Genomic DNA, 25,850 nt, shown 5'->3' with positions numbered 1-25,850 from the left:
GTCCTTCTATATCGTACGGAGGCGAACAAAAAGTTTAATTTTATACTTATGGGTGCAATAATCATCTAACAAAGGCATGGGATACAGACTTCAATAGCCAAACAATAGCAAACTGCAACGAACAAAATTACAGAAAACATCTTTTAACGTATGTCCATCAAAATTTTTGCGAAGTAAATAAATAAAACAGTATCTAAATCTTATTTTACAGCTTTTTGAAATGAAAATGTATATGTGTTAATGAAAATTCTATAACTCGAAGTCTCTTTAACTCGAAGCCTCTGTAACTCGAAGTATTTTTGTGGATTATGGTGATTCGAGTTAGAGAAGTTCCACTGTATATACAAGTATAGATGTATGATTTCGCTGATGAACTTTGACTCTAACTATTCTATCGCGATGTTCTATGTAGTTCGCAATCTACACATCCGACGTCCGTTTTCCCTTGCCCTCAACCTCCACCTCTGCTAATGAATTCAGAATATAAACAAAATGAAATATAAAAATATCACAATTTATATTTGCAATTCCAAAGCATTACTTATGAACATAAAAAATATTGAAAGTGATAGCAAAATGAATTGTACCATTTAAATTTCTACAAAGTAAATAATTTAAACTATTTTTCATTTCATTTTTTGCAGATAACGAATTGGCTCGAGGGCGAGATAGGCGCGCGAAACCACACGGTCAGTAGTCAGCCGACCAGCTGCGCGTGCAGTCGAAGCGTAAAGTGTCCACAGAGTTGAAGGCGGATTAGCGTCAGAGCGACAAGAGTGAGCGGCTGGACAACCATACATATGTATTTATGTATATGTGTGTGTATTTGGATTAAATACTCGTGTAATACAGTGTGACTCGAATCGAATACGTTGCGAACTATAAAGTGAGAACGAACTACCAAATTTTTACTGACAGAAAAAGTGAAACAAAAATAAATAATTCCTCGGATTTCATAAATGATTATGAAATGAAATGTGACAACTTGCAACAATTTGCTACGACCAACAATGCATGCAACGAAATATGGCCTGCAACCGGCAAACCGGCAGAGCGTCATGCGACGATTTGACAAGAGCTAGTGAGCGAAATGGCCACAGCGCATGCGCAAATGAAAAGTGTTGAGTACATAAAAATCTGGAAACATATCAAATGGCGACAAAACCATAACCATACGGGAACATTGAATGTGGCAAGCAGGTAGAGACTTGTTGTGAGAGAGTGGAAAGTGAGAAAACTTTAAGCGTTCACAAGTGAAAGTTTGAAAAAAAAAATATTTTAAAAAAGTTATAAACCAATATTTTAAACAGCGCTGTAAACTTCTGTGTGGTGTGTGTGGATAAGAAATATTTTTAATTATAAGAAAAATATTTAATTAAAAAAATTGTGTAATGTAATAAAAGAAAATATTTTATTAAAAAAGCAAAATTAGAAAAAAAAGAAGAAGGACTTTAACAATATTTGAGCTTTCACAGCTGCAGTTCAAAAGTGTCATGCGATTTTTTCTCTTTTAACTCACATTATTCCAAGTGCCGTACTTAATTTTTTGAGCATGCTATTAACCCACTGTTGTGATCAATTACTAGTGTTAAGTAAATAATAATATAACTTACGCACAATAAGCAGAGCAGCTTTCATGGCCATATGTAAATGAAAGCTTCACCAAAACCGTGAAAGCTCAACTGTGAAACGAAATCTATAAAGCTTCGAAACATATCTGAAATAAAGCAGTAAAAGAAACCCTTAGACACAGGCAAATCAGTAACGCCACCACCGAGCAAAGGTTCCAAACAAAAACAAAAAAAAAAATAATAAAAGTTTACAACAAAAGCCTCAACTGCAACAAAATAAACGTGCGACAACAACCACAATTGCATACTATACCAAATGACAATATCAAATTTGAATCGTTTGAATCGCAGACGAAACATCAACAACAACAGCGGTGACAACAACAACACCGCCGATACTGAATTATTGCTGGTGGGAGCAATATCAGCAAAAACAACACAAAACTCGGCAAGCGCAAACGGCGGGCGCATCAAACGCTTGCGTCGTCCAGCAGCTGCCGTCAAAATGACAACGCTCAACCAACAGGCGACAGACGATATGACAACTACACGAACAACAACAAGAGAGCTGAACACTGACAGCAGCACAATGAACGGGAATTCAACTGGCAACAGTAGCGCGCGCGTCAGCAAGTTTTTGCCCGGAAAATCGCTCAAATATGAGCGCCTCATAAATCAACCGCAAAATGCCGGTACAACACCACCAGCAACAGCAAAAACTATAACAAAAGCAATTGATGGCATAACATCCGAAGCGGCGCTAAATACTAACGGTAATGAGTGGCCGCCACAGCAGCACTGGCGATTGCAAGATGAGGCCACAGCCACAGCAGCGATGTCCTCGTGGCGCGATGCCCATTCATCGTCAACGCCCGCAACAGCGACGTCCGCGACGGAGGCGGCGGCGGCAATGAAAAATTGGCAAGCACATTCGGAAGGCGCGGAAATGCATTTATCACCAGCAGTCAACGGCTTGGATGTGCAGAATGCGAACGCCAAAGCGCCTGTTAAAGTGCGGAGCCGCCGTGCCAATGCCAATGGAAATGGAAATGGCGGCAATAGCTGGAGTGGCAATTATCAACAGCAGCATCCGCATACGCCACAGCCACAGCCACAACCAACGGCAACCACACCGACAACAACGAAACCAGCACAGCCTGTGCGCACACAAAGCCAAACCGTTAACAATGGCGGTGGCTTTGGCAACATGACCGGTAATGGCAACAGTTATGGCAGCAGTAATAATGTGAAATATTTTGGCAACGGCGTCGACTGTAATGGCACATCTGCGTCCGACACGGTTGCTCTGCTCAGCGCGTTGCCAACTGACGGCGTTGGCACAGCGTCGTCTGCCTACGATCAGCAACAGCCGACCACGAATCGCCACAGTCAGAGCGCCAACTTAACGCGCAGCAGTAAGGGTTTCTACTACACCTCCATCGACAACGGTGCTGACTTCGATGCCGCTTACACGTCGCAAGCGCCATCGGCGTCCGAGTCGTCGCCACTGTACTACTCATCAGCTGCGTCGTCTGCGCGTTCTGCCTCCTCACCCGCCGCTTTCTACACGTCCAACGGTGCCTCAGCCTCGTCGCCGTCCAGGTCGGGGTCGGGTTCGGGGTCATCCGCGGCCGTTGCATTGGCGTGTAATTGTTGCAGTAATTTAATTGCCCGCTGCTGCATCGGCATACCACTGCTGAAGGCGATCAATGTGCGTCGCTGTGTGTTGGCATTGTTCGCCATAACGGTCGTTACCATTTTTTACTACACTCATTACGTCGATACGGGCGTTTTTGTCGGGTAAGTGGCATGCGAGCGAAATGCTCGGCGAAATTTTCATTACAAAGGCTCAAGCACACTCACACAAGTACACATTCATCAAAAACATTAACGCAAGTGTGCTCGTACTGACCTATGACTGTGTATTTATGAAAGGACATAACTCAAAGTACCAATGTTTTGAAAAATAAAATTAACTGTTACATTTATATATTTTACATTTAGAATTTGGCCTACAGTAGTTTATTTAGAGATTCCACTATGTTTAAGCTTAATATCTTAATATTTTTAATTCTTCTCATTTTAAGTTTAGTTGTCTTATTCATACGACCAAAGATGACCTATCAACGATTTGAATATTGTAGCCGTAAAACTCCACCCTATATCCAATGAGACGGACTCATCTCCCCACCTTCCCTTCTAGCTCTGGTCCGACACCATCGAAACAACTTAGTTCGTGGTTCTCCCATTAGATGACCTCAATGCCAAGGGACTTTCTCTCCAATCAGGGCTTAATCGTTACAACAACATCAATAACATTCTCTACCCTTTCTAATTTTTTCGCCATCATCTGCTATGTTCGTAGCCTACATTTAGTTGCATATTTATTTGATCGAAGTTGAAAAAGAATAATGTGAGTTACGACTGTCTTGCTGTAAACGAGCATTTCGCACACATGTGATTAATGAATGACGTTTGCTCACTATAGACATATACATACCTGCATGCACCACAATAATTTTGACCGTAGTATTTATAGTGGCCAAACGTAGCGGTAATTTTTTTTATTGCATACTTTTGTGGGTTCGTTAAAGGGTATTTATGGTAATCGTTTTAAAGCAGTCTAATTGGCAAGTTAAGAGTATCTCGAAAGTATTATTAATATACTTTAATGCTTTGTGGGTGTCGGCATTTTTTGGTGTTGTTTGTAATTTATAGCGCTACTCCGAAATAATTTCGAGTTTTCGGAATTTTCAAATAAAAATTTCACAAAATACTATTTCAATACACCAGTTTTCCGAAATAACGAATATTCATTTTAACCAAAATCGTTTATAACGAAGAAGCAAATTTGTTACATTGAGTACCTTAAATAACGAACATCGTGGATTTGTAAGTACTCGGTTTAACGAACAACATGAAGAAGACATATGAAGAAAGAGAAAAAAATCAAATAATTTCGAACCAGAATTAAAAATAAAACTTGAAAAAAATCAAAAGAAATGTGCAAATTGAAAAAAAAATGATGAATTTTATAAAAAAACTTAAAATTCTTGATCAGCACCAAATAGAAGTATGAGTGTCAGAATTGGTCCATTTTGGACCTTGTTTTCAACCTCTGTTTGTTGTTTTCAACCTCTGAAACCCACCTAACTACTTAAGTATACAAATCTCATCAACAGTATTTTTAAGTAAATTCCTTAGCTTAAAAATTTTTAAAAAGGTGAAAAACTTAAAATTTTTGTTTCAACTTAAGTATATCCGAGCGTGACGGAATTTCGTTGCGTAACACAATTTCGTTGCATTTATGAAATTTATTAGCGAAAAATATTGCAATGTCTTTAGTGTTTGCCAAAAACTGCAATAAAACTATTACAAAAATTTCCTCCGCCATAGCTTTAATAGTTTTCTATTTTAGGCACCGTTGTTTGCTGCGTGCCACAAAAGGGTTGCCCAATAACATATAATCATAAACTTGTACGTACGTATATATCTTGCAACTTTTAAACTACTCATTTGAAGTTTTAATACGGCTCAGCACTGAAAAGGCAAACTTTTTGTGCGCAAAATTATGAAAATGCAAAGAATTGAGTTGCAAGCATGCACACAGGCGCCCGTACAAGCATACCAAATGTGTTGTGGCGTAATTGAATTTTCATAGGGTCCCGGCTCCGTTGCAGTTGCAGGCACGGTTAGTTAGTAGCAAGTTTTAATTTAAATTCGCTTTCGCTCCTTTTTCGGAACGCACGGGACGGACTACTTATTTGCTTATACACTTGTTGTTGTTGTAAATGTGGCAGTATGTGCGTGTCGGCGTTGATTTTAACCGCTGTGGCTTGCCAGCGCTGCATAATTTTCAGTTGTTGCATTGATTTGTTGTTGTTGTTGCATACCTTTTTTCTCTACTTCCTTTATATCCTTGCATATTCCATTTTGCCGACATTTGGTCCAATATTTTTTGTGGCGCTTCCGCATAGGCAGTTGGGCGCTGAAACCAACTTTTCATTGTTGTTGTTGTTGCTTAGTTAGTTCAAATTCGCACTTTCACTGCAGTTTCGCCTCTAAGCATTCGCTTTTCGCCTCTGTCTTGACAAAAATTGCTCCCCCTCCCTCGTCATCTTCGCCGCCTCCTCCTCCTCGTTTATATCCGCCACTCTTTCCGGAATATTGCGCAAATAAAATTGTAATTTGCTTTTGGACTCGCAGGCAGGCTAGCGATTTCAAGTGTGTGCGGTAATTGGATAACTCGGCAGGAAGCAATATAGATATTATAATAAAGGATAATTGGATAATCGCAATTTCACTTCAATTTTAAAGTCAACTTTATATGCAATTTGCGGTTAATATTTGCTCAATGCAAATGAGCAGGGTAAGGACTGAGGGCGAGATTGAGGTTAGTGATCATGGAGAGGATATGTGATACGGTATTTCTAGGCATAATGAAAAGGAAGGAAATATAATTAATATACACATTGTGGTTGCTAGGAATTTATCAAAGGGTAAACTTTCTTCCCAGTCGCTTATGGATTTGCACACTCTATTTATTTGTGTGCTGACTTAATGGTAATAATCCGAGAGTATAACTTTGCCTTGTGTGTTTGGGGAGGTTACAGTGTATTTCAGGTGATTAAAATTTATAAAAATTATTTCAACGTTTAATTTCCAAAACATTTGAATAGTTTAAGGTCTCTCATACTGGCAATGTCGATGGTCTAAAGTTATTATTGTATAAATTCTATTATCGGGTTGGGATTACATAATGTGAATTTCCTTATGACCAACTCCTTTTTGTAAGGAAGAAATATCACTATAGTAATAACTATGATTCATTCTACCATTCTCTAAAATGTCTACTAGTAGGGCCTGTAGATACTGAGCGGTGATGATCTTTTCAAGAAATACTTCGAGATCCTTTAAGTTTACATCCTCCTACGCTGTCTAATTGCCTCAAGACTCAATAAGTTTCATAATTCAATTATATCTAGTGGATGTGTGTTGTTCTATAGGCAAAATTTAGAAACAACAGCCTCATCAAACCATTGGGTATTGCTCTTAACATTATACCATACAATTTTTGTATTATTTCCTCAACACAATATTTCTATGATAATCTTATGACAATAAGCTGCAGACTGATTCCTCCGTAAATAACTGCAGTCTAATAAACACAATAACGATATTCAGATGAATCCTCCGTGACATTTCGAAAAATATCCGGGCATATTAGTTCTAGAACAAAATTGTCTTTTCTCATTTCAGACCATCAAACTAAAAATAGAGCGTAAAGCGTAATAACTGCTTGTGAACACACAACCTTAAACTCGAGTTTGCAGTGCAACTCATATGTGATACATGCCTACTATGAAAACTAAGACCAATAAAAGGAAAGGCACCAAGAGATCCAGATTTAGATTTCTGATATACTGACTATAATGGAAGCTGTAATCGATTTCTTCTCTGCTCGCTTGGTAAATTTTTTACATGTGAAAGCAACAACAAAGTTATCCAGTTAAATTCGTACAAGAGAGTATGCGGATACCTCATTCAAAATTCTATCGTTGCGTGCTGAGTGCTACCAAGCTTTGTTTTACTTATGTAGCCCATTCACAATGGTAAAAATGGCTCGAATGACAATTTATTATCAAAAAGGACCATACAAATATATCTTTTTAATATTGTTAACTTGATATACATATATTCTAATTGATTACATAAAACATAAGGCAGTGGTAATAAAATTTTGTTTCGCAGATTTAAGCTTTTTTCACAAAAGAAAATAATCTAATAGACAGATGGAGATGGAAACTTACATAGAGGCTTAGTCAAAAACACAGACCAACCAAAAACATGAAAAACAATATCAATAGAAAGCTAAATTGATTGAAAAAAATCATCCTTAGAGTCTAAAACTTAAACTCGAATACATAATTTCTTTAGAATAACAGACACCTTAATAGTCCATAGTTAAGGAACCTGCTGTTCAAATGCTATGTTTTATTAAGCCTTTTTGATCACACAAAGGACATATAACAATTGAGAGTGAATATTGCCATTTACAATGCTCGGATTACCAAATGTAATCGTTATTAATCCATTCTCCAATTATATTTTGCTTACACAACACACAGAAGCTGTCCCAGCAGGAGATGAAAAAAGTGCACTTTTCTGAAACCCACAAGAGTTCTCGTATTTCCATATTAAGTCAACATAGTGCGCTCTACTTACCGTAATGTCAATAATAATAACAAAATCGAAATGCAACACTGAACATTGAGCAAACAATAATCTGCTGTCCATACGGCATTGAACTTTTATAACTCACAATCCCTCGCCTCTATTTAATTATTTGGTGGCATTATGCGTGCTCATACTCATACTGGTGCATAACTTACGTACATGTGCATGTGTGTGTGTGTGTGTGTGTTAATGTTTACAATTACAAAGTTGCAACATGTTGCAGAGCATTCGAAAAAATAACACTGGCACCAATGCCACTGATGGCAACAACGGCAAAAGCACGCATCAAATATATGGAAATTTCCAATAACAGTGATCCACAAAAGTATTCCAATGAAATTTTTTATACTCTCGCAACAAATGTTGCTAAAGAGAGTATTATAGTTTTGTTCACATAACGTAACACCCAAAACTAAACGAGTTAGATATAGGGTTATATAAACCAAAGTGATCAGGGTGAAGAGTGGAGTTCAAATCCGAATGTCTGTCTGTCCGTCCGTCCGTCCGTCCGTCCGTCTGTGCAAGCTGTAACTTGAGTAAAAATTAAGATATCTTGATGAAACTTGGCACACTTATTTCTTGGCACCATAGGAAGGTTGCTTTTGAGCAAAATCGGACCACTGCCACGCGCACAAAATGACGAAAACCGAAAACACATAAAGTGCCATAACTAAGCCATAAATAAAGCAATGGAAATAAAATTTGGTATGAAGAATCGCACTATGAAGGGGCATATTTGGATGTAATTTTTTTGGGGAATTGGGCGTGGCCCCGCCCCCTACCAAGTTTTTTGTACATATCTCACAAACCAATAGAGCTATATAAACCAAACTTTCTGCAGTCGTTTTTTTAGCCACTTCCTAATACAGTCCAAAAATGAAAGAAATCAGATCATAACCACGCCCACCTCCCATACAAAAGTTAGGTTGAAAATTACTAAAAGTGGGTTAACTCATTAACGAAACTCATTGACGAAAAACGTCAGAAATACTAAATTTCACATAAGAAATGGCAGATGAAAGCTGCACTCAGATTTTTTTACAAAATGGAAAATGGGCATGGCGTCGCCCACTTAGGGTCAAAAACCATATCTCAGGAACTGCTCGACCGATTTCAATGAAACTAGGTTTGTAATAGTTTCCTTACATACCAATGATATGTTGTAAAAATAGGCCAAATCGCTTCACAACCACGCCTACTTCCTATATACCAGAACTTTGAAGACGATCTGAATCGTTTACTTTACAATATATAAAGTAAGCACTAGTGAAGATATCGGTGCAGAACTTTGCACAAATACTATGTTAATAGTGTGGCAGCCCCATTTTAAAAATCGCCGAAATCGGACCATAGGTTTTTAAGGCCCCATATATCGAACACGAGGATCTCGGTGCTTCTAACCTAATACTATGGTTTCCAACTTTCAATGGACTTTATGCAATATATATGACGAATATGTGGGTCAAATTGTGTATTATATAATATAAATAAAGTTAAAAAAATAAATTGCGAGAGTATAAAATGTTCGGTTACACCCGAACTTAGCCCTTCCTTACTTGTTTTATATTAAAATTTTTAACCATAAAATAAAATAAAATAAAATTGCCTTATTTAATTTAAAATTTTGTTTAGTTTCGTTAGAGTTTTGTAAACTCTATTTAACAATGGGCAAAAATAAGAGATCTGCTCCTTGAAAAGGAAAAATCACATGGGAGCTTCTAAAAATTCAAAAACATTGGGATTATTTTATTTTTTCAGAGGAAGGGTCCAGTATCCTTTACCATATTTTAGGAAATATAAAACCTTTGAAAATGTGTTTCGTAAAAAACCGAAAAGCACAATACCGACGACTTGCGACGATAGGTAATTATCACGAATGAGCAAGGTGGATTCTCTTATGATTTCAGGTGAAATTAGAGCTCAAATGGAGCATAGATTTTGTGTAAGTGTGTTAACACACATTATCCGCCATAAAATGTGTGAAAATTTCCCAAATGGGTGAATTGCTCGACCCAGACCAAACGTATCGAAGAAGAACATCGAGCGAAGGATATCGTTTGCAAGGATGTACCAGTAAAAGAACTCCAAATTATTAGATCTAGTGGCATGGAGCGATGAATTCATGTTTAATGACTTCGGGAACGATGATAGACCCTATATAAGACGACAAGAATAACAAGAATTAAACCCACGATTCACAAACAAAACCTGTGAAACATGGTGGATTATCAGCCATGGTATGGGGGTACTTCACTTCATACGGGGTATGTCCACTTGTGCAAATTGAGTGTAAAATTACTGGCGCATGGACAAAGACATTTTAATAGAGATTATGCCAATGATTTACCGTTAGCTTGAATCTTTCAGCAGCATAGCGGCCTGAAGCACTGCTCTAGGGTGGTTAAGGACTGACTTAAGATGAACCATACCCAATGTTTCGATCTATCCATAGCCCGAACTTAACCCCTATTGGGATCATTAAGAGAATAGTTTCGACAGAAAACCGTTAAAAAAAAGGTTGCATTTGCTTCATTGTGGTATGTTATAAATTACTTCGGATCAATATAACACACTGGTATGTACAACGAACACAGCAGGGATGTAATATTGCAAAAAGGGTCCCCAACAAAATACTAGAATAAATAATGCAAGTTTTTTTAAACAAAACATCGATTTCTTTTATCTTACATTTTTTTTTGCTAGTGGCTTAATTATGTGAGTTCGGAAAAACACATTTCAATGAATAAGAATGAAGGTTTTTGTTTTAAAATTAAAAGTTAATCTTAAAAAATTTAAATACATTGAATATTAGTATTTTAATTTTGTAAAACTTTTTATTTTGATTTATCATTAAAATTCGATTTATATGAATTTGTACATCGTACAATTCATGTGGCTTAATCGTGTGAGCACTAGTACATTTGTTGTCACTGTTCGCTTCATAGCTTCATAGCAAATGTGTGTGGGTGGCAACGCCATTTGCCGCTCGGTTGGGAAAATTTTGCAGTGTGGCAAATGTTGACGACGGCTAACGTGCCGGTGGTTGTGTATGGCCAGCACATGTGGCATGCCACACAGTGTGCATTGTTAGCCTTGGTAAAAGAATAGGGGGCAGTCAACACGACCCGACGGCCCTCCCCCCATAATTCCAACCGCCGATTTACATTACTCACTTGCTTGCCTGCATGTCTAACTGTCTAACTGACAGTCAGTTTTGATTTCGATATTTGAATTTATTTCTGTGTGTCGGTTGCATTTGCGGTTGCCGCCACTGCTGTTGCACTGTGCGCTGGCAGTTGTTATGTGCCGGTTTATTGTTGTTGTACAACAATATCGAATTGAAAAATCAAATTTTCGCAAAATATACATTTACACATAGTGGCAGTTGGGGGCGCCACAGCAGCTGTATGCAAGCAACTTGGGCAACATCTGTGCCATTGACGTTGACACAACGAGGCATGCAACAGTGCAACTGACAGGCATTAGCGTGGGCGGCAATGACAGGCATTGTTGATATTATTGCATGTGCCATTACCGTTGGTTTTGGTGTTTTTCGCTTTGCCATTGTTGCTGTTGCTGTCACTGTCTTCATCATACGCTGTCGTAACTGCCATCCCGCCGCGCGCTCCCTGCACACATCAGAAAGTAATCGATTTGTTATGCAAAATTCATGCAAAATATGACTTTGGAATTTTCGGGTAGCATTTTCCAAATGCGTGCAATCCTCCCACACACACACACACCCTCACACGCACTTCCGTGCAACGCTTCAATTTCCGCTCGCTTCCGCTCGAATGTGACGCGCATTAGCACAAACTGGTTTGGTGGTTTCGCTTGAAATTTGAAATTCTGCCGATTTATGCGCATCTCGTTTGTTTTTCCGCAAAATGAAATTACATTTCCACACAAACAGGCGCGCTCATACACACTTGATTGCGAAAAACGCATTTTCATGCACTGACGAGCCAGACAAGTTTTGAAACAAGTTTGTCAGTCGAACTTTTGATAGAAAATGCGATTGTGGTATGTCTTTATGAGACAGCAACAAAACTAATATCATTTGATTGATGTTAATCTTTAAGCTCTGTTCTTTATGTTTTATGGATTTATTTAGTCTAATGCAGTTACCAGAAACGCCCAGTATAATCGATCACTACTGAACTTTCTTGACATATTTTTCATCGACCCAGCGCCGAATTACGTCCAGACCCTTCGGTACCTCTATATCAGTAACACATTCGACTGTGTAACGTCTTATAAAGACTACCAACGGAGGTGATACCTCGCTATATACTTTAGAAAGGTTCGTTTGGACCGGACCATCAGAGGGCTGCTTCGTCATAATCTAAGACATGGATTGTCCGCATAGACCTTAGACTTTATATATCCCCACAGGAAAAAGTCTAACGGTGTAATATCACACGAGTTTGGTGGTCAACCGATCGGCCGAAAACGTGAAATTATCTGCTAATCGAAGTGTTCTCTCAATAAATACATTGATTTTCTTGTTGAAACCAAATGTTGGTGACATCACGAGCTTCACTTTCAGGCATCATGACGTAATGGCGCCATTGACGGTTACTTTGTTATCAGTATAATTTTTGAAGAAATATGGACCAATGATTCTAACGGCCCACCACACAAATCGTTGTTTTCTTCAGGTTGCTCTTTGTCCCATATCCATTGAGCCAGAAATGGGCCTAATCGCTAAACAGAATATGGCTCGAAAACGTTGGATCTTTTTGGAACTTTTCAAGAGCCCATCGCTTGGAAAATTCGAGCATCTTCTGTTCTTGCGCAAACTGTAATTTACACACATTGAACGGCGCCGAATCGGCTCTCCACGGTCTTGGTGTACACTCGCAACTACGGCTGCTTGGAGTTCGCAAACTATCGTTAGTTGCAACCATCGTTAGTGAGCGATAGTATAATCACTTGCCATCGATAATATCGATAGCATTCGTTCTTCTTAATTAGTAAAAACATATGTAAACTATTATCTACTATTATTCAATATCGAACATACGAAAATGAATATGAAGATAAGAAGTATTTTAAATACTATCGATGGTCACGCATACATCATCGATAGTCGCGACTGTTCAAGACCATCGATAGTGCCATCGATAGTTTGCGAACTATAAGGCTGCTATATTTTCTTCACTGCGTGCTGAACGTGGTCTATTCGCTCGAATATTAACCAATAATCAAATTTGGAATAATGTAGATATCGAGATTTGGGAATTTCAACATTAGTTACTGATATGTGAAATGTTAATATATTGCTCGCACTTCCGAAATATGAGGAACTAAAACAACGTGTTGTGTTTTTCCCCATAATCATTGAGTATGATCGTCTATATGCTAATGTCTGCCAAACAATCAAATCCAGCTCCAGTTTCGTTCATTATTTCGTAGCGCCAAATGCAAATGCTGCCAATTTCCAATTCATGTTGCGTGCGCAGCATCGATATTCCGCTCATTTTCCCGCTGCCGGCAAATATGATTCCCCAAATGTACGTCGATTCAAATACTCAATCATCTAGTAGATTGATGCTTTCGTAAATGATTGCACACGCGCGCGCGCTCTCCCATATTCCCCACTCTGGCGCTTACATAAATACTCGCACTTCGCATGCCAATTGGTAGTCCATTCAAATGCGAATGAGTGTCCAAATCGCGTAATAATAATCCTCACAACATTTTGACGGTGTTTCATAAATATTAATGTTTTTTATTTGGGTTTTATTACCTCCTTTTTGTAATCAAGCACGCGAGCATTTTAGATTTTCTATTTTTAATTACATTTCACTGATTCATTTTTCTACGCGGAGTCTCAATTTTAAGTCACTCAGGTTAATTTGCATTCGCCCAAATTGCCGCTTCGCCCTCAAATGCCAATAAAAGCCAAATAAGCCACACTAAAATGTTTTAACTGCAGCACCTATATCTCTATGTATATACATATGTATGTACATAAATATGATAGCAACAACAAAAACAGCGCATAATTTCACTTTGTTGGTAAATGCATTTACATAAATGAAAATTTGTTTGGCGCTTGTCATCTCATCACTCTGCCATATCTCTTGTTGCTTGTGCTACTCGCTGCGCTGACCTTATTTGTTGTTATTGTTGTTGTAGTTGTTAATGATAATTATGCATTTTCTCGGTTCATTTGTAATTATTACCGATGCTGTTGGGGAAATTTGTTATCGCATGATTTGCCATCGAGTGTCAATGAGCAAGGGAGCTGGCTGCGTGTGGAAGTGGCGTGTGCAACGCAAGCGGGGAGAGCGCTATTTGTCTTTGTAGCGGCGCGGCAAGGGTGTCGCTTGTGTGTAGTTTAGGAAAATTTGACAAATTAGTCGGTGTCTTTCAACTAATTTTTAGCTGTTAGAGTATTAGCTTTAATGACTTTTTAATATTCAATGAATGGTGTGGACAGATTGAATAAATTATGTGTGTGTTGATATTGGAATGAGATAATCGGAAAAATTTGGTTATCTTAAAACGACTTAGCGCCATCTAAACAGTTATAGGCAATTAAGTTAGCCAAATTTTAAAAATGTAGAAATTTGAATATACAATCCTTCAAACAAAAACAATTATTAATTTTGGCATTATGTGTTATGAAAGTATTGAGCAATTGATTGTAGAATCGTTCCGCTGAGATCTTATCTTTTTCGGCGCTTTAATTACTGGAAATAATTTTTAACTCTGTGTCTTCTATGAACTCGCGCCACGTATCTGACTAACCCGGCATCATAAGACATATGAATCCATTCAATTTGCCTCTACTTTTCATAGTCATCGAAATCTGGATTTTTTGTCAACATATACAATTCTGACTGATCAGTCATATTAGTTTTTAATAGCATTATTATTGATTATTGACTCTCATTCAGAGATCATTGACTCTCTCCCGAGACTCTCATTCAATAATACAACGTTATGAAATAATTGAGCTAGATGCATTAGATAGACCTATTTCAATAAAATTCTTCAAATGTTCGACCTAATTAAGTGATTATTTTAAGTAATCGAGATTCGTCATTTTCACAAAAGACAAAAAAATTTATTAAATTCTTTACAAAACAAATTAATAGTAAATTAAAAAAAGAAGTTGTTTTGGCAAAATAAAGTATTTTAATTTGACCATCCTATATTGGCCTAACTCCTCAAACTATAACCAACCATACATTCAATATGTAAAAAATCTCAGACAATATCTTTTCCTAGATGAAGTAGAGCCTCAAATATCTCGCATGGTTTCTCGCAAGTTTCTAATAGCCTTTTCGCACAGCAGTTAATTGATCAATTAAACGGTCAATGTGAAGGACAAAAACTGTTTTCTCAATTAAAATCTTCATGTATTAAATTAATTAGGATAGCACCATTAATCTGCACTGATAAAGAAGTGCCAACAACATGTGCTTACTTTAACAGTTGGTTTGACAGCTATCCCTCTATCATTTTACAATTAAAAAAAAAGCAACCCACATGCTTATGATGCTTTGCGCCAAGTGAAGACAACACCTGCAATTGCATCTAATGGTGCGGAAAATAAATGAAAAACATTTATATTTGTGGCATGCAAATTAGTTGTGCGCACGATGCCAATTAGATAGGGTTGAATGGAATTTGTAATTAGCGCAGATGTGCAATCAACTCAATGGCGCCTTCAGCGTTATGCAAACTCATGTTTCTCATGTGCAAATATATGTGAGTGGGTTTGTAAATGGACTTGGAGTGAGCGCTTAATTATTGGTCATTTCCGTAGCCCGAAGCCTGTGCACATGTGTATTTTTGTACAACAACAAGTGAGTGTGCACATCTTCGCCAGGATATACTAATTGAAATTATATGCTTTCCTTTTCTATTAATGAATTAAACTTTGGTGTATAAATTGGAAGGCACCCAATTTAGCTTAGGTGTGAGGTGGTAGGTTAGTGTCAGGCTTCCTCGAAAACCGAAGAAGATTATTTTGCTAATTTTGAGAATTCTATCTAATGTACCGTAAACATTCTCTATTGACAATAAACATCTCATAGCCCTTTCGCACATCGAAATTAATTTAATTCATTAAGATTATAATAGAGAAAGCGGTATTTATCATTCGCACAGCCGGCTACTCGATGAACGAGAAATAACTACAACAAATACCGTACTCTATTGCTTGCTGTTTGTTTACACTATAATATATTTTTATTTTAGATGGTAAATGGATCTAAATCAGAGCTTTAATCGAGCAAAAGTCCATTAACTCCTAAGCGAAAGGGCTTTTCTATTGTTTCGTTGTTCAGTTTTGTATATTATTCCCTAAATTGCACTTTAATGGACATGGACATAATACTTAATAAGTACAAAACTTAATAGTACTAAATTAATAAATATTGTAATTAAGAAGCTTTCAGACAGTCCTTAATGTAGTGAAGAAATTGGGTACACACAATCCTTTTGAGAAACATTTTCTATTAAATGTTAAATGATATGACTGCCAGAACTCATAAAATATTTATAATGTATACAGTAAGTTGAGCTCAATTATTGGCTTAATTAACGAATAGGGTATACTTTGCAATTAATCATTGAATTTGAATGTAATTTTTATTATCCTTTTAATTCTTTAAGATAATGTTCTACATAACATTAATGCCAGCAACAATGCTATAGAGTACTTAGAAGTAATATCCAAATAGTTAAAGTCGAGGCATTTGAAATAGTTATCATTTAACTGATTTTTCATGGCTCAGCCGTAACCGTTTACTTTTCTGCAAAAAAATTAAACCATTTCTACAGTAAATAAATTACAGTTTTATTATGTACTTTTCAATAAAAGTAACTGCTGCTAATGAAAACAAAGAAATGTTCCACAAGTTCAGTTTTTCAAAATAGTGCTTCCTTGCCGGAAAATGATTATGTTTTGTAGAATTTTTTTTGTGTACTCTAGTACTGAGTGCAGGCTCATTAAAAGCAGTCCTAAGTAGTTTATAGGAATCTCCCCACCAGCTCAAGCTCAGCTGTTTAATTAAAATTACCGCAAGTGCTTTATTCTCACGCTTTTTTATTTCTCTCTCTCTCTCTCTCTCTACCACTCCTTTTACATAATAATTTTTCACGCCTCTTCTTTATGCATTCTGCTCATTATTCGCGTAGAAGCCATTAGCCGGTCGAATGGTTAATTTAAATAAATGCAAATTGATTTCTCTTCCACCTGTTGCAGGCTAAAGAACAATTGTGGCGCTGAACGCTGCGTGGTGAGTGGTGAGCGCTTCCAGCAACGGCTCCGTTGCAGCTGTAATCACAGCTTATATCACTGGACATACATACATATTGGCAAGTGCATAGGTAGAAACGCCGCCATTTGTCTGCTGTGTAATTACTTAGTCATTTGGCTGTTAAATTTCACCGCCGACACTTCTACGATCGCTTTAACGCATTTATTTATGTGCTCTTTTTGCCACACACAACTGCAAAGATAAGCAATGCATAAAGGCCAACCGCGTTTTCCGGTTCGCGGTTACTACGGCGCCGGCTCGCATTACTACTGCTGGCATTGTCACGTCGCCGGCTGAGCAAAAATCACACGAAAAGGTCTCACAGCGCTGTGTGTGTGTGTGTGTGTGTGTGCAGTTCGGCTTTTAATTAAATGCATTTCGAATGTAAATTATTTGGCGATTGATTTTTAAGTCTTTGGCTGGCTAAAATACAATTGGTGGCTTACGGTTTACTCTCTTAATTAACCGTAATTGCTGATGCTGCCTCCAACAGGGTTGGCACCAAATAGCACTAATTTCCTCAAACGTTCGTTTGTGCTGCTCACTTCACTTGTTTGTGTTGCGGGTAAGCGCTGGCGTATACGCAACCTAACTACCACAGCTCGGTTAGTGATGCCGTTTGTGCCCTGGGTGAGTGGTTAATTCTAAAGGGAATTGCTAATTAAAATGCGTTTAGGGTAAGGACTGAAATTTAAGTTTCCCTTTGCCCACATTGGTACGTGCAAAGTGTCCCTGTGTGGATATAAACCCAGCAAGTAAACATTTCGGTGTCAAATTGGTACTAGTCAGGTTTGAGAGTAGGGCCTCAGCAATGTTGGCAAAGCTATTAACACTTTATTGTTTGTGAATTTTGAATTAAATAGCACAATCAGTACAAGTAACCCGAAAACATTCTCTTTCAATAGCTTCAGATCAGCAGAGATTCGGAAGTCAGTCAATGTAATCCCCCGAAGAAACAGAATATATATTTTAGGTCCATTGTGAACCCTTTACTTAAGGTATTACTTCGTTCTAGTTGCGACGAATGATTTGACAGTCTATATCTTCCAATTCATGTCGTTATGTTTAGATATCAACATTGTTTATACCGCCAGGACTGCAGCAACCTCATTTTGCACCATTTTGAGCTTATTTGAGTTGTAGTAGGGAACTGGTACGGATCGGACACGTTCTAAAGTAGATAAAATTCTAACGCACTTTAGGTTTTCATGACTGCATGTGTTCGCATTAATACGATAAATGACAGCTGAAAATGGAAGCTTTAATTCAGCCACAAAACTGTGACCTTTGTTTGTGGATGCGAGCGACTCACAGCTTAATTGCGGTGTGGGCCGCATTGACTTGCATTTGTTGTATCTTCATTAAACCGCAGTAAATATTTTATATATCATTTCCGCTTTTGACTTTTAGTTTTAGTTAATGTGTGTGCGTGCGCGTGGGCGGTTAGCGGTTTTTGCGGCTAAGCCCTTTGTGTGTGATTAATTACCAGAGTCAATTAAATGAAAAAGCACTAAAGTTATCAAGCTTTTTACGCAATTTCAATACACCAAATCCTATTTGTGGCTCTATTTCGTTACAGTGATTAGTTCGCATTTGCGTGGGCGAGGTTTACAACTCTGCAAGGGATTTGAGAACAATAGAGCAGCACTGATACGACAGTTTTAGATTATTAAGTTGCCTTGCGGTCATTTATCACTTAAAATGATAAATGTCTTGAATGTTGTATTTTAAACAAAATTGTATTGTTAAAATGTTACTTCGGTCTTTCTGAAATAATAGACATTCCAAGGTGTTTGAAGAGTTAGTGGATTTGTTATTGATCCCGAATTATCACGATAGAAAAAAAAAATTTTAAATTCAGTCTCAGATATCAGGCAAGTAAAGCTTCAATAAGCGTCGAAACCATTGAACCCAATTTCAGTATAACTTTATCGAAACAACGATAATCTTTCTGTTAATGTGAGTCTGGATAGAGTTGGTTCTTATTTAACGAAAGACATATATATATATATATATATATATATATATTTGGCGTAGGAACCGCTTTAAGCGATTATAGCCGAGTCCAAAACAGCGCGCCACGTATCCCTCCTTCTGGCAGTTTGGCGCCAATTGGTTATTCCAAGCGAAGCCAGGTCCCTCTCCACCTGGTCCTTCCATCGGAGTGGAGGTCTCCCTCTTCCTCTTCTTCCACCAGCGGGTACTGCATCGAATACTTTCAGAGCTGGAGTGTTTTCTTCCATCCGTACATCATGACCTAGCCAGCGTAGCCGCTGTCTTTTTATTCGCTGAACTATGTCAATGTCGTCGTATAAATCGTACAGCTCATCGTTCCATCGTCTGCGGTATTCGCCGTTGCCAATGTTTAGAGGACCATAAATCTTGCGCAAAACCTTTCTCTCGAAAACCCCAAGAGTCGTCTCATCGGATATTGTCATCGTCCACGCTTCAGCGTCATACATCAGGACGGGAATAATGAGCGACTTATAGAGTTTGATTTTGGTTCGTCGAGAGAGGACTTTACTTTTCAATTGCCTACTCAGTCCAAAGTAGCACCTGTTGGCAAGAGTGATTCTGCGTTGGAATTCAAGGCTGACATTGTTGGTGTTGTTAATGCTGGTTCCCAGATAAACGAAATTATCTACAACTTCAAAGTTATGACTGTCAACAGTGACGTGGGAGCCAAGACGCGAGTGCGCTGACTGTTTGTTTGATGACAGGAGATATTTCGTCTTGTCCTCATTCACCACCAGACCCATACCCTTCGCTTCTTTATCTAGCCTGGAAAACGCAGAACAAACGGCGCGGTTGTTGCTTCCGATGATATCAATATCATCGGCATACGCCAGGAGCTGTACACTCTTGTAGAAGATTGTACCCTCTCTATTTAGTTCTGCAGCTCGTATTATTTTTTCCAGCAATAGATTGAAGAAGTCGCACGATAGTGAGTCACCCTGTCTGAAGCCTCGTTTGGTATCGAACGGCTCGGAGAGGTCCTTCCCGATCCTGACGGAGCTTTTGGTGTTGCTCAACGTCAGCTTACATAGCCGTATTAGTTTTGCAGGGATACCAAATTCAGACATCGCGATATAAAGGCAGCTCCTTTTCGTGCTATCGAAGGCAACTTTAAAATCGATAAAAAGATGGTGAGTATCGATTCTTCTCTCTCGGGTCTTTTCCAAGATTTGGCGCATTGTGAATATCTGGTCAGTTGTCGATTTTCCAGGTCTAAAGCCACACTGATAAGGTCCAATCAGTTCATTGACGGTGGGCTTTAGTCTTTCACACAATACGCTCGACAAAACCTTATATGCGATATTGAGGAGACTTATACCACGGTAGTTGGCGCAGATTGTGGGGTCTCCCTTCTTATGGATTGTGCAGAGCACACTAAGATTCCAATCGTCAGGCATGCTTTCTTCCGTCCATGTTCTACAAAGAAGCTGATGCATGCACCTTATCAGTTCTTCGCCGCCGTATTTGAATAGCTCGGCCGGTAATCCATCGGCCCCCGTCGCTTTGTTGTTCTTCAAGCGGGTAATTGCTATTCGAATTTCTTCATGGTCGGGTAATGGAACATCAATTCCATCGTCATCGATTGGGGAATCGGGTTCGCCATCTCCTGGTGTTGTACTTTCACTGTCATTGAGCAGGTCGGAGAAGTGTTCCCTCCATAATCCCAGTGTGCTCTGGACATCCGTTACCAGATTACCTCCTCGGTCCCTACATGATAATGCTCCGGTCTTGAAACCTTCTGTAAATCGCCTCATCTTTTCATAAAATTTTCGAGCATTACACATGTCGGCCAGCTTTTCAAGCTTTTCATACTCACGCATTTCGACCTCTTTTTTTTATGTCTGCAAATGCGTCTCGCTTCCCTCTTCAGTTCTCGATATCTATCACACCCCGAACGTGTTGTGGTCGATCGCAACGTTGCGAGGTAGGCAGTCTGTTTTCTCTCCACTGCGGAACGACAATTCTCATCGTACCAATTGGTTTTTTGGCGTTGCCGGAGACCAATTTTTTCGGCTGCAGCGGTATGCAATGAGTTTGAGATGCCGTTCCACAGCTCCCTTATATCGAGATGCTGATGAGTGCAGGAGTGCAAGTCGAGTAGAAAATCGTTCGGCTGTCGGTTGTGATTGCAGCTTTTCGACGTCGAACCTTCCTTGTGTTTGTTGACGGGCGTTCTTTGCTGCACAGAGGCGAGTGCGTATCTTTGCTGCTACTAGATAATGGTCCGAGTCAATGTTTGGTCCTCGGAGCGTACGCACGTCTAAAACACTGGAGACATGTCTTCGAAAGACATAGAAGAAGAATAGAAATATAATTAATAAGAACTATATATAAAATCTGAGATATCTCCATTCGCCCTTGTAACCTCTAAGTTTCGCCAAAGTTCCGTGTCAGATTTTGAATTGCCGAAATATAATATATTCATGAACTTTCGATTTTGATCCATGAGTTTTGGATACATTAAAAAGTATCCTAAGTACCCCTGGATGCATCTAAAGGGTGATCCATTTCGAGGTGCCCTACTTTTATATAGAAAAAAAAACACAGAAAATTCAAATTTAGTGGGGAATGTTTATTATTATCCTGGGCCAAAACTTGAAATTATTCACCGAAGAATTCTCTCAATAAATTCATTAATTGAGACGATGTGTGGGAAGTGGCGTCGTCTTGTTGAAACCAAAAGTCGTCGAGACCACGAACTTCAATTTCAGGAATCAAATAGTCTGTTATCATATCGCGAAAACGGTCGCCATTGGCGGTTATGTTCTCGTCATTTCTATGGTTATGTCGGAATTATTTTTGAAGAATTATGGACCGGTGATTCTACCATCCCACAAACCACACCAAACCGTTGTTTTTGCTGGATGAAATGACAGAGATAGCTCTTCGTCACAAATGTGGCAATTTTGTTTGTTTACATACTCATTGAGCCAAAAATAAGACTCATCGCTAAACGGAATTTAGCTCGTCAAATCTTCTTGGAACTTTTCAAGAGCTCAAAGAGCGAATCATTGTCGCTTGGGAAGGTCGAGCTGCTTCAGTTCAGTTTTAGCGATTTTAGACGAGTCCATATGGCCCAAGTCATTTCTTTATTAGAATAATGACGTTTAAGCAGTTCTTCTCCACTTGGTATTATCACTATTTATAATACATGCAACATACATTCGATAGTCGTGATCTGAGTATGGTTGTATGGATAATATTCCTCGTCATTTCATATTCCGCAATTTTCCATAAAACATCTAACCTCAAAGTGTATACCTCATTAAAAGCGTTATCTGTACTATATATATTATATATCTCATTCATTTACGCCAATTGTAGGTTCTATTTCTAAATGCGCACACAAACAGTTGCCTACATTTAGGAAAAAGAAATAGGAACCCCGCAGGCACAAAAGCAACACAAACAAATTTAAAATTGTTCACAGAATTTAAGGGTAAATAATATGAATATCGAGTACCGTTTATTATGGAGTTTAAAGTGTCAGTAATAACTTGAAAGTTATTTAAATATAATTGAATTGAGCATTACAACAAAAATATGACGCCATAAATTTTACAACAAAACAAGATGCTGGAGTTACTCGTTTTATCGAAGAAGAAATATATTTATAAGGCAACATTCGAACTCACAACCATTGCGGACGGTAAGTGCAGAGCGGCGAGGAGAGGGTTGAATATTGCGTAACGAGGAGTAAAAATGCTGCGTTACACACTGATTTAATAAATTCCGAGAAATTGGTTAGAACGGGGGAAAATGAAAGCTGCCAACGGGACGGGCGGAGTGATTTGGTTGGCCGATGGCATTGTTCACCTGTGAAAGCACAACAATGGTGCCCATGTGATGCGATGTGGTGAATGACTCAGAGTTTAGCGGTTCCACGGCGGCGGCGGCAGTGGTAAGGACTTAGCAGAGGGCAACCTTGTTCTTTCTGCTCTTGGTGTTGTTGCTGCTGTTCTTGTTGACATGACGAAGGTGGAGGCAAAAACTGCCTTGCACAAAAGAATGCAATTATGTGCATACAATTGGCGAGAGCAACAGCAACAACAACTACTACAACAACAATAGTTTACGTGACGCAAAAGCAGAAATAATAAAAGGTTTAACTAGCGAAGCAAATGGAAACTTCTGGCAAACTATAAAAAGGAAGTTATGCAACAGTAAAAAAACGACACAAACAATAATAGGCAACATGATTGAAGGTCTGCTTTATGAGGGCGAAGCGCGGGGAATGGAAGCCAAAGAATTTTTTATTTTTCATTTGAAAGGTGAAAATATGTTGTTAATATTTGCGAGGGCTGCTTGAAGTTGTTGTTGTTGTTATGAGGAAAAATCAATTTAATATAAAATAACAGAAATAATTGAGAGCGCGTTATTAACTGAAAAATATCTCGGTGGTATAATTTACATATATTGACTAGTTTGAGTAGGGATATTCTTACAGATACGCTTATAGAGAGACTATGGAGTGAGTATTCGTGCTCAGCATAAAGAGAATTTGAATAATTATTAAGCTCTAAAAATATAAATGTGAAATGTGTGAAGGCTGGAATTTAACTACAGTAGATTCCCGATTATTCGGATTATTTAAAGCCAGTTGTATTCCGGATAATTCCAAGCAAAGCAAACAATGTTTTAATTTTTACTAAATTTGTGTTATATAATGGGTTCTACATGTGTTGTTTATTGTATGTTTTATCGTATATAAAGCACTATGTATAACGATAATGAAATAATAATATCTATGTAATTTAAAATTTGGGCTGAAAATAATTTTTGATTAATCTTTGACGTAATGAACCCCATATTTTCATTGACATTGTAATAACTGTATTGATCGATTTGTCCTGCATTTCAAAGCACTTAAAAGCAACATTTGGAGCTTTAAAAGTTTCTGCATGCGATGGTACTTGACATACATCCCCAGTATCAGATAGTGATTCTTTAATCAGTTAATATTTGGAACTTAGGGTCTTTATTGTCGCAATTCAGCCACTGCTTAATCTTATCTTTATCGCATCCTTCACCAATCCTGAGAATTTTCACCACTTCTGTTATTTTTTTTAAATCGTCAGCGGGTCAATTGAAGCATTAGATCGAGTTAATTGTATAGAGGTTCGTTGCCGTTGGTTCTCATAATGGGATATTCGAATAATCAGAATTATACTGTATTATCACGAAACAAATTTGGATTTCTTCCCCTAGAGTCTCCGAACCGTACCCGGAATTTTGGGTCTACAATATACTATACTCCAGTGGAATCCTCAGAATATTTTGGCCTTTGTATAATTATTACAGTGGCATGAGTTAGAATTAGAAAAAAATTAGGAATGCTCAATAAAGGGAATGTTTTACTAATAGTTATGAGATAATTTGGTTTGATAATATACACTCTATATAGTATAGAAAAAGTATTACTAAGATAAATTTCCCACGTCCCTTTCCTGTTAATAAGAAGAATGTACATAATTTGAAGTCTGAGGTTAAGAGACAAAAACTTGAGAGTTTCTAGTCGCGTATACCTTACGCACATAATTCTAATGCAATTTTAAACAGAATCATGTTATTGTGTATGTACATATGTGTGTGTGTCTTTATGGGAGTAAATTCAAACTCTGTGTTATTTTGCGTTGCACTTGTTTTTGCAATTCTCTTCACTTGGATAGTGTTTTTGCCGACGTTCGCGCAGCAAAGCAGCTACAAAATGTAGTAGAGATCTGAGGTCGGCATTGTCGATATCTCATCGCGCTATTTGTCGTGGGAGTAGATAGAGCCAACGATATTGCTTTGGATAATAAACAGCCTGCACGGAAATGCTAAATGGAAAAATGAGTGGAGCGAAAGCAAAAACCTTGCAAAAACGAAGAAGAAGAGGAGAGGAGAAGGAAGCAGAAATGTTGCAATGTTGCAGATGTATAAAGTTGCTTGCGGCAAAGTCGTTGGTTTTGTGCAACGCGACCGCAACGGAAGCTGTGCTCATTCATTGCATTTGCCGGCCGTCTCCCATTCACATACCTCCTTCCTCCCTCCCTGTCGGTTGGTGTGTGGTGCTAAGCAGGTCGTAGCCGGTTGCCTTGGACTGCCGTGGCTGTTGCCTTTGCCACTACTGCGGCTCACAGCGCCAATGTCTATGTCTATGCCGTTCGATATTTACTCGTGTTGTTGTTGTTGCTGTTACGTTTTTGCCAAGGCAAATGCGGCGCTGCAACACGCCCGCTTCGAGCTTTGGTGTTTTGTTTATGCGCAAATTAGTTTCGAATGCATAAATTTCGCCGTCAGCTCGGGCGTACACGGTTTCGACAGCTCCCATGCACGGTCAGTGCGCGCTTCCAATCAGTTGGAGTGTGTGTGAGTGCGAGTGCGCCGCATCTAAGCGCCACACTTTTTGCTCCACATTGTTAGTCTTGCGCTTAGTGTGTCTCGGCAGTCTGCTTGTCTGTCTGGTTGCCCATTTGAATGCCACCCTCATGGCTGTCAGTCTCGCAGTCTGTCAGTCTGGCCGACACGTCTTCATTCAGTGGTTGCCAGCTGCTGGCCGCCCTTATTGTGTGCGGCATGATGACGTCCGCTGGCTTGCTGCACAACGACTTCCGTGGCGCGCGAAAAACGCAAACACAAAAGTGCAAAGAAAGCACGGCATAATGCATTTGAGTATATAAGAAGTGGTGGTAAGTCGGAAAGCGGCAGCGAAGCACAAACCGGAAACGGAACTTTTCACTGAACACAAATAAATCACTGCCAT

At 38.6% G+C, this 25,850-nt stretch overlaps 1 protein-coding gene across 5 annotated transcripts in view; it reads left to right on the top strand.

Annotated features, from left to right (window-relative positions):
- The window catches only part of LOC105214398 (bifunctional heparan sulfate N-deacetylase/N-sulfotransferase), a 190,400-nt gene that overhangs the window by 101,552 nt on the left and 62,998 nt on the right, over positions 1 to 25,850 (top strand). For all 5 annotated transcript variants that reach the window (XM_054228624.1, XM_054228623.1, XM_011187783.3 and 2 more), the window contains one exon: positions 645 to 3,371. In XM_054228624.1, coding sequence (XP_054084599.1) covers positions 1,888 to 3,371 — 1,484 coding nt within the window. In that variant the 5' untranslated portion in view covers positions 645 to 1,887. The remainder of the gene's footprint in view (positions 1 to 644; positions 3,372 to 25,850) is intronic.

This window comes from Zeugodacus cucurbitae, chromosome 4 (genome assembly GCF_028554725.1).
Source record: "Zeugodacus cucurbitae isolate PBARC_wt_2022May chromosome 4, idZeuCucr1.2, whole genome shotgun sequence".
In the NCBI taxonomy this organism is placed as follows: domain Eukaryota; kingdom Metazoa; phylum Arthropoda; class Insecta; order Diptera; family Tephritidae; genus Zeugodacus; species Zeugodacus cucurbitae.
The sequence above is the reverse complement of the archived record's forward strand: the minus strand, read 5'-3'. Positions and strand labels throughout refer to the sequence as shown.